At 36.3% G+C, this 10,360-nt stretch overlaps 1 protein-coding gene across 1 annotated transcript; it reads left to right on the forward strand.

The window, feature by feature from the left end:
* The first annotated feature begins 1,507 nt into the window (after positions 1-1,507).
* Positions 1,508-5,137, forward strand: LOC123566676 (chromatin assembly factor 1 subunit A-like). The gene is made up of 6 exons (XM_053523163.1): positions 1,508-1,988; positions 2,311-2,484; positions 2,921-3,194; positions 3,405-3,642; positions 3,898-4,109; positions 4,415-5,137. The coding sequence occupies exons 5-6, from the start codon at positions 3,993-3,995 to the stop codon at positions 4,829-4,831; spliced, it is 534 nt and encodes a 177-aa protein (XP_053379138.1). The 5' UTR covers positions 1,508-1,988; positions 2,311-2,484; positions 2,921-3,194; positions 3,405-3,642; positions 3,898-3,992; the 3' UTR covers positions 4,832-5,137.
* Positions 5,138-10,360: the final 5,223 nt, after the last annotated feature.

A 10,360-nucleotide genomic window follows, 5' to 3' on the forward strand; every position in this document is an offset into this window, starting at 1 on the left:
GTTTCAAAACGTCATAAAACATATTTTATATCTAAATGTGAAATAGAAGGGAGAGTTATGCTCAAATTCAATTCAAGGGAGGTAACTCGTACAATTCTATGTGCTCGGATAGTGTACGGTTGCTTCCCTTTGTTAATAAAATAGAAAAAGTGGAAACTCCACAGGTCGCTCAACACAACAAAAACGAAAATGTTGCAGGCTGGGTTTGATTGAGCCTGTACATAGACGGTAGTGGAAATGCATGCTACCGTCCACGCCCAAGAATATTTAATGAGTCTATATTAACCTTTAATCTGCTAACTTTCTAAATAAACTGGTCCATCATTCAATTTGGGCAGTACCATTTATTTGAAGGGATGTTCACTGAAAATTTACTGACTGAATAGCGAACAGTGCAGACCATGATCAGACTGCAAGAATGTGCAGACTGATCTTCGTCTGCACTGGTCGCAAACGCAAAATAACTTGCCTCAAGCAGACTAAAGGTTTAAAACAATGCAAATGAATAAATGAAACTTATGTCGTAAGCAGGCCCGAAACTAGGGCCGGGCCGAGCCCTCCTCCAGTTGGCTGAGAAGTGACCTATGCTAAAACATTTCCAGGGAGATCTCCCTGACTCCCCTAATTTGAGAGGAGTAGATCTACACCAACCAATTAATGCACCTGAGGACACCATTTCGTACAGGTCTGTATTCCAAAAAAAAAAAGAATCCAGGGAAAAACCTCCTGACTCCCTACCAAACATGGGCAAAGGCACCCCCTCAAATACCTCGCTATGCGCCTCGGCGGTGAAATCTTCGTTCTAGGCTGATGCCCCCACCCCCACACACACACCCTCCCTGTCATAAATTTCTGGACCCGGGCCTGGCAAGTTTTTCTGTCATTGAAACCAGTGCAGATCAAGATCAGCCTGCACATTGATCAGAGCAGACTGATTTGCTTTTCAGTCAGTATTTTTTTTATGAAAATCCCTGTGACCTATAAATGGTACTGTACAAACTGAAAGATGGAGCATGCCATTTTAAAAAAAATTGCAAATTGCCAAGGAATATTCACATTAATAATGAACTTTTATAACTGTAGAATCATGCAAGCCAGGGCTTACACAGCTGAATGCTTAGAAAAGGCTATATCTGCCGTAAGGCAGCGAAAACAAAAGATCCGTACAGTTGCGCAGGATTTTGGCATTCCAAAAAACACTTTGCACGACCGGCTAAATATTTGTTGGGTTTAACGTCGCACCGACACAATTTTAGGTCATATGGCGACTTTCCAGCTTTAATGGTGGAGGAAGACCCCAGGTGCCCCTCCGACCGGCTAAATAAGCAAACGACATCTGTTAACCTGAAAAAGCAACCACGTCTGCTGACCCCTAAAGAAGAGTCTGCTCTAGTCAACTTTATTCAGTATATGGCAGGACAGGGCTTTCCTATGACGCGGACAATGATCAGGTGTTATGTCCGTGAAGTAATCCGCAAGTCAGGTAATTAGGTTTCTATCTATTATTAATTAAGTATTTAATTATTCGATCTAATGGAAGCTAATTTGTTGAGTCGGTCTAAGAGAAAAACAGATTTTAAGAGTTATTCTTATGGAGTTTTGACAATAATCGTAATAAAACACTAAAATTTGATATACCGTAACAGTGCCATCAAAATTAAATTATCTTATATGAGAGTAAATAAGGGAACATTAACTGCCAATATTTTCCACAGTACATGGGCATGTTGAATCATGGACAGCGGTAGTGCTGTTATGCATTTTATGTTTCCTTTTTAGGCCGTGATACCACAGTTAACCAAGATTTCGGACCTTCTGACAAATGGTTACGTGGACTGATGAAACGCCATCCAGAACTTTCTGAGGGGACACCTGAAAATATGGACAAGTCTAGAACCAGGATGTCCTCTCAGAAAACAATGGATGAGTGGTTTCAACTGTTGGATAGGGTATTGGAGGAAAATGGTATAAAGAAAAAAGAGTCTCAGGTAATTGGTCTACTTAAAAAAAAAGAAAACAGTCAAATCTGTGTTAACGGCCACCTCTGAAAAAAGGCTACACTGTGAATAACGGACAGATTCTGAGAAACATACATTAACATAATCGAGCAAGTATACCCCTGAACAAAGTTCAGCTATGAACAAAGGCAAGTTTTTGTCTTCACCTCGGGTGGTCTTTGTTCATAAGTTTGACTGTACCATCGTTCAGTCGAATATAATATAACACTATAATCAACAATATATAATATGTTTCTTAAACTTTAAACCACGTGTTGATATTAATCTTAACATATACATTTCGATTCTACAGATATTCAATGTTGATGAAGTCGGATTCTCTGGCAAAGAGAGACAGCTGTCATAGGTGATAGGACCAAGGCAAGGACACGTGTTTACCAGCAAAACAATAACTAATGATCATGTAACCGTAAACATGTGCATCTGTGGAGACGGCAAGATACTTCAGTCGATGTTAATTTACAAAGTAAGTTGATCTCCTCTTTCTTTTTTAACCTGATACAATAGGTGCAGTCAACCGCCTTCTTTCAGGAACGATGTTTAGGTGAACTGTCCGTCTGAAAAACCTGGTACAAATCGTAGAAACAAACACACAAACAATCACTTTCATGGTCCAGTAGTTAAAATCACTTTGTAATCTTTTTTTATCTCTGGTTTCGGCGGTATTTGGCCTTTTTGTGTCTGTTCGCCGTAAAATCCAACTCACTCACTCTGTTTGATTGAGACACATGGGCCAAACCCTGCTACCGGCAATGCATGATCTTTAAGTGAGAAAAATGGCCTTTTCTTGTGCAGGATAGAGTTTCGTTCTATTCCTATTCAAGAACGATAGTAAAGTAACTATCTGTTTTCAAATAACTTAACGCTGTTGAAACTGGTGTAAATTCTGGCATGTTTTCCAGGAATCTCTACCTCACCGCAACTACAAAGACGGCGTGCCGGACAGCTGGCTCTTTGGGACGTCACAGTCAGGTTATATGGATGGAGAGCTCTTTTGTCTTGGTTTAAGAGAATTTTTCTCTTGAACTGCGGCAGAGAGAGACCCGTCCTTCTTGTACTTGACAACCATGACTCACACGTGACCCTCCCTCTTGTAGAAGTGGCGCGGGAAAATGGTGTTGTACTTCTTGGGATGCCTGCACATACAACCCATATCTTACAACCATTAGATGTGAAGTAAATAAATTAAAATATTTAATGACAAAAAATTCTTATATGTGAGAAAGATTTGTTAATACACCATTGTTTTATAGAAAACATAGTTTACAATATACTAGTATTTTTGTATATTAATATGATAAAGTCAACATTTATTTAATATGAAGAAAACGATAAGATTGTTAAAAATCATGTTCATTCTATAACATTACCTATTTCATTTTTAAGGTGTTTGGTCCGCTGAAGGGTAGATTTAGTTCCCTTGCTGTGAAACTTGGGTTTGCCAACCCTAATCTAACAATCGGAAAATCAAAATTCCCAGTAGTACTTCGGCATGCAATTGATTAGACGACAGCAGCATCTGTGCGGGAAGCATTTGCAGCAACGGGCATTACACCGTACAACCCAGCCGCCATCGACAAAAGTCAGCTCATCCCGCCTACTTTCACCAAAAGAAATGAAGAAAGTACGTATCAAATATTGATCAAAGGAATTATGCCGTTTGATATATCAGTAAAAAGCATTATAAAGTTTTAAAAAATCCATAACATTTTTGACTCTTCAACGAGCCCAGTGTTGTGCGAACATTTCTTTGATTTATATGAAGCTCTTTGTTACCGACTGCTTCTGTTCTACATATACAAACTGCTTTCTGTTGTATCTAATATTTAAATCTTGTTAGTAAAAACACGTATGCACAATATAATGTATTGCTTTTCAGGTGGTACAACTGAAGCTACCAACGTTAAAACATGTGAGACGTGTGGTTCGTTCACGGTGAACCCTCTAGTTGAGCAGGGGCTCAATACACAGTCCATGGCGCAGATACTGATCCCACCACCAAAACAGTCATCAAAGACCCAAATAAAAAGATCTAAAGTAGTCACTGGAGGGCGCGTTATTAGTGGTGACGAAATGCTGAGACAGTTGAAAGTAGGTGCTTTGATTTACGAAAAAAAAAACGGACTGGCTGTGTCACTTAAAGATGGGGTCATACATTTTGAGACCACGATTTCTCCAATTGTCAAGACAAGTTGGATTCATTAATAAAATGCCGTTGCCTTGTTTAGTAAAGCTATAATTTAATAAAGAATGATTTATTTATTCTGAACTTCTTTTTCGATCATCTCTGCAACTTTTTTAGCGGGATTTAGCATTAGCCGAAGTAATAAGGATGATATAACATAATCAAAGGTCTTGGACACGATACGCGTGTAAAATTTAATCCAACATTTCAGGAAAAGGAAGAGCTTATTAAACGACAGATTGCGGCTAAGGAAGAGAGACTGCAACTCAAAGAAAAGAGAAGGCAAGAGAAGGAGAAAGAATCAGAAGAAAAACAAATTAAAAAACAGAAGAGAGAAGAAGAAAAAAGGCTAAAGGAACAGAAAAGAAAAGACGAAATTATAAAGAAAGCAGTTGGTGGCCGTTTGGCAGCAAAGAAATTCACGTGTGGAGTGTGCGGTGAGACAGGACGGATGATTGACGAGATGAATGGAGTAAAGTGGTATGGGTGTGAGGAAAATAGATGCGAGAGGTGGTATCACGAAGAATGTTTAAGTTTGCAGGAGAGAGAGTACTTGACAGAGAGCGTGAATGATGGAAGTGAGTGGTATTGTAGAAAATGTAAGCCGTGGTTATATGATGAGGAATGAATGCACATGAATAAGTTTATGTGCGTGAAGAGATACTTTATGGGATATCTATTATAGTTCTTTGGATGATTTTATGTTGCATTGTGTACAAAAGGGTGCATTCAACTTCCGGCAATCTGTAGTATTCATTCAGGATCCCAGATCTATATTCGAAATATCTAAATGATGGTTCTGTGAACAATGGTGAACAACACGCCTTTGTGAATCTGTGTTTTAAGTTTATCAGTGTGATGTTTAAAAAATGTTTTCAATAAATTACAACTCATAAAAATAAATATGCTTGTCATAGGGCTAATAAATTAGCAAAACCAGCGTTGGTTTTTTAGTCTCTTTATTATTCAGTAATAAAAAAGCCTAAAAAAATAACATGACATTAGCAATCATGATAGAATAAAGATAAATTGATAAAAAATTGCACAAACAATAATTCACGCGGTAAAGAAATTAACAATATATCAAAATATTTCTTACCACAGCGTCTGGTTAATTCACTGAAGTTGATTAAATAATTCAAAATGATTTGGATCTGTAATCTTTAAGGTTTTCCGTCTTCTTCGTTAGAGAAGAATACTGTTCTGAGGGCCTCGAATGAATTTGGCGGTGAAAAGTGTAGAGTTTAACTTTGGAAATAAGACCGGCGTATTTCTTTCTCTCATTTTATCTCCCATTCATAGACAAACAAGACGATTGGATATATGTAAGTGTTCACAAAGACTACACGGATAAACATGCGGATGAATTGCCTCGGAAATCTCCATTAATATCCGTTAACTAATGAACACTAATGAAGATCCCTGATTCAGTTTAATAGCAGACGACACAAATATAATACAAACTGACGGACATTTGCGGAAATTTGGCGCATGCGCGAGAGTTAAGCATAAGTTTTTTTTTTTTTTTTTTTTTTTTGTTGTTTTTGTTTGTTTTTGTTTTTTTTTTAGGTAAATAGTATTTTATTTCATTTGTTATTTGGCATATAAGCAGTAATTTACGAACACAAAAGTAACATATACAACGGATTAGGCACAGTTATCAACATCAGCAAACAGCCGTAGTTGGAGCAGAAAAGACTTATGCGGCGCATGTTGCATAAACACTCTAAAATTTCGACCCGAGACGGTCATTGAATCACTTAATGCCCCAGTAATATATCCTTATATATTTTAATCCATTTTTTGCGACATTTGTTCCCTGCATTTCATTGATTCTCAATATAAATGTAGATTTCCGCGATTCGTGAAAAAAACAAGAAATCCTCACAATTGGGAAATGAATATTAAGTACGTTGTAACCTAGATAAATCGTTGATTTCCTCAATGGAACTATTGCAAAGGTAAACTTGTATAAATTATTCGAATACTCTAAGCATTTTTCACGATTTAAAATGTCTCCTAATGAATGAATGACGTTATTTTAAGCGACAACTCGCAGTCCGGAAACGTGGTACTGTTACACCCTAAAATAACGTGATTCGGTGACCCTTTGTTCGGGCTTAAAAAATATACTTTACCTACTTTTAGAAGTAAACAAATTAGCTCTTCATTTGGGAAAGGAACCTAGCTTTGTTCATGTTAAATTTCAATCACTAGATATTTATATTTCCCGAGTTATCGTGAAAAATGCGCCAAAAGTGTCCGGTTGTAGGAAATACTGTTGAAAAACGGCGCTTAACCCAAAACTAACAAAAACTGGCTGATCATCGTGGCCCTTAGATAGGCTGTAATTTAGTTTAGCAGTGTTCAGTAGATGTAAACCGCTCTCAAAACTCCATCACAGTGTTACTTCCCCTTATCGATACAGTAGACACTGCCACCATGTATAAATTGGGATTAAATTTTTCATTATTTTAATTTTGTTGTACAAAGTTTTTATCTCAGTAGTTAAATATTAAAGCGAGCAAAAAACTAAAATATAATATGGAAATAGTAAAATTATTTCATTTTCTGGTGTTGTGACGTGCACCTGCTAAAATGTAAACAATGGAATTATTTGACGGTATTTTGAGTACAATAAGAGAATTTGACGAATGCATACTGCAAAATATAGATACATTAAATACTTTCATTATGTTCTAAAAGGTTGTGACATAAATGTCAATTTGCCTCGAGATTATGGCAAGCATTTAATTTACAAGGCGTTGACAAGCATGTCGCCATTTTAGGATCACATGGTTGAACCATCATCACGTGATTTGCTTGGAGGCAGGGATGATTGTTCGACAATATTCCTGCGCGAAGGTTGAACCGCTCTAAGCTAGGGCAATGGAATCACACATATCTGTTAGTCAGTTAATCCGTACGCGTCCGGTCCATATGCGTCCGGTCTATTTTTCCATATTTCCCTAATCCAAGGTAAAGGTCACACTTAAATGAACTTAACGTCCAGTCCATATTTATTTGTATAAAGTGCTTGAAAGCTTTCCATAATCTTAGCATCAATTGTTTAACTCATCAAGACGACGTGCGGAGCGCGCAAACAAGATGTCACTAGGTTCAATGTAAATGGCTTACTTGGAGATCAAACGGACGAACTTCGTGTCCGCTCCATATCGTTTCAACTGCCTTGAATATTCTCATAAAACTTGCAATATATATTTACCTCGAGAAAACGATGCAAAAGGGTGAACAATCCAGGCCATTAGATACAAGGTCAAGGTCACATTTCGATGTCAATGGCCAAATAGTTTTTATTCATGACTGTTAATTGTATATGTTTTAAACTACTGTGAAGAATTTCGTAAAGCTAGCAACCATTGTTTACCTCATCAAGACCACGCACAGAGCACATTACTCTTGTCTTTAAGTGCAATTTCAAGGTAACATTTAGAAGTCAAAGATCAAATTGCTGAAATTCATGTCCGCTCCATATCTTCGGAACCACTAGAATGAATTTCATAAATTTAGCACCAACCGTTAATCCTGTCCAGACGACATGCATAGTGTAATACACAAGTTACTAGGTCCAAGGTCAAGGGCACACTTAAGTTAACATTTAGCTTGCTGTTGGCAAGTGATTCTGCCTTTGCGACCAGTGCAGATCAAGATCAGCCTGCACATCCGTGCAGTCTGATCATGGTCTGCACTGTTCGCTATCCAGTCAGTAAATTTTCATTGAACATCCCTTCAAATAAGACATGGTACTGCCCAAATTGAAAGATGGACCAGTCCATTATAGAAATTTAGCAGTGTAAGAGTTAAGACGTCAAAGATCATACTGCTCAAATGAGTGTCCGCTTCATATCTTCTTAACCTTTGGAAGGATTTTAATAAAAATAAGATTGATTGTTTACCTCAACAAGACGACCTGGTCCAAGGTCAATGCCACACTTGAGGGTCAAATCTCATGATCACAACATTTTACGTTCCCTGTATCGAAGCGGAGTCTGATGGTATTAATCGACTTCAGTGATAGCTCTAGTTTATACAGATACAGACATATATAATATCTGTACATCATGTAGTAGTAGTCACTATCTTTATGTATAAACATGAAAAAAAACGAAAAAAAAACATGATATTAGATTTTATTTGTTGATAACCAAATTTTATGAAATGATAAAAGGAAATAAAAAGACAGACTACTAAAAATAAAGCAACCATAAGATAGAGAAACTTGCTGCAAAGTTACTAAATTTATTTTGCCTGAAGATGCAGTACACAGCCGTATATATCAGTAGATAATATTGTCAGAAAATATCGAGAAACATTTATATCTCAATATAGACCTCGAACGTCCTCTATAAATTTACATTTCCATAACATTTAATAAAGATATCCATTTGTTGGACAAGTTTGGTTGCTTCCAGTGCCATATTTCATGTGTCTGAGATATTGTGTTAGCCTTAGGTCGGAATAAATTTTTTATATGGTTTCAGTGATTGTGATGAATGAGATGCGATCTTTATTTTCAAAAGGTGAATGTCTTAGACATGATGTACTTGAATAAATCACAAACAGACTTCATAGTGCAAGATAAGTATTACATACATAAAGATTTTCTTTAAAATATTATTCGCACAAACTTCAAGGTTTCATTTATCAATTAGCAATACGGGTCACCGTTCTTTTCTTAGCATTACCCAATTCATGAAGCAAGTTATAGTTTACGTACTCTGGATAAGTAGCGTTGACAGGAAATGATTTCAGGTTAAGCAGTAATACGTAACTACCATAGCAAACAAATGATATTATAACATTTTAGTTATACAGGTCAACGCGTCAGATTGTCTAAAAATAGCTACGACATACAGTTTTCCTATTCTGACATTGTACTAACTGTTGCCCCATTTTTTCAATTTTCTTCAACATAGCATAACAGTAATAGTTGAAGTAATAGTTGAAGATATACAATGTATGTATTCACGATATATATAACACGATTTTGGAATCAATGATTTAAGAAATAATTTATAGCGAAAGAGAGCTTTAACACTATTTAGGCACAATGGGCGGTTATACGTCGGGCGTAATAATTTCACGAGGGCGCTTCCCGAGTGAAATTATTTGTACGACGTATTACCGCCCGAGTGTATAAATAGTGTTAAAACAGGGTTTTGGTATAAATTATTTATAAATTATCTAATACGCCCTTAATCTAAAAATGCAGATACAATACTTAGCGCTCTTTCTTGGTCGCAACAAAAACATTGACGTCACCGCACGTTAGCGTGACGTCATTCTAGCGTAAGAGTGTTTTAACAGAGAAAAGCACTTTAGAATGTCTGATATGGCATGTTATATGATGTTATTTATAATTCCACAAATGTTTAATAATGACATACAAATTAAAAAAGTGTACATTAAGGAGGTAGGTTACCTTGTTACAAGGGTAAATTCAAGTTAGTTTAACCGCAGCATTTGTTTGTATTTCGTGTAATATAAAGTTTTACCTGCTACAATCTCAATTTCGTTTGTCTCTGTCCCTTCAAATTCAATTTTTATCTAAGTTTGAAGAACATGACCCTCTAAAGGTATTTCATATTGAAAGAAGAAGGAAAATACGGATATTTAACACTTTTCAGTGTATTTTAGTTTCATTGATATCCGTAGAAGTCTGCATAATTGATAATTTTACTAGTATGCACGTTAGCTTTCTAATATAAGTTTTAAATGCATATGTCGCGGGGCTCGTGTTTCCATGGTAACGCATTTTCTCTCATTTTTAAACAACTATGTATAAAAATAGGGGTTTTCGACGGCTTAAGTGGCATTCTGTTAATGACTAACATGGAATATTTGGGAACTATTATAAGCAAAATACCATGCACTTTACATGGTACCCTATTTTTCTTAAAGTTTACAGTAACCATGGCAACAGAGATGTTTAAAATAGCTTATACCTTGCTTTTTGTCGTAATTTCTTATAAAAAAAATATTGAATAAGATTATCTTTCTAGTTAAGGTAGCTTTAAAACATATTATTTCTAACGTAAGTTATATTTTCTTGTTATTTGCATTGATTCAAACAAATTTCACAGCTTAGAATACATACGGCAGTACACCTCGCCTGGCATTTTTCATTGAAAAATCG

The sequence above is a fragment of the Mercenaria mercenaria genome, chromosome 14, assembly GCF_021730395.1.
Source record: "Mercenaria mercenaria strain notata chromosome 14, MADL_Memer_1, whole genome shotgun sequence".
Lineage (NCBI taxonomy): Eukaryota > Metazoa > Mollusca > Bivalvia > Venerida > Veneridae > Mercenaria > Mercenaria mercenaria.

Excerpts from the sequence above, each read along its gene's own strand:
- LOC123566676 (XM_053523163.1), top strand. The coding sequence starts at position 3,993 with ATGGCGCAGATACTGATCCCACCACCAAAACAGTCATCAAAGACCCAA. Across the intron at positions 4,110-4,414 it reads AAATGCTGAGACAGTTGAAA|GAAAAGGAAGAGCTTATTAA; the intron begins GTAGGTGCTTTG and ends CCAACATTTCAG.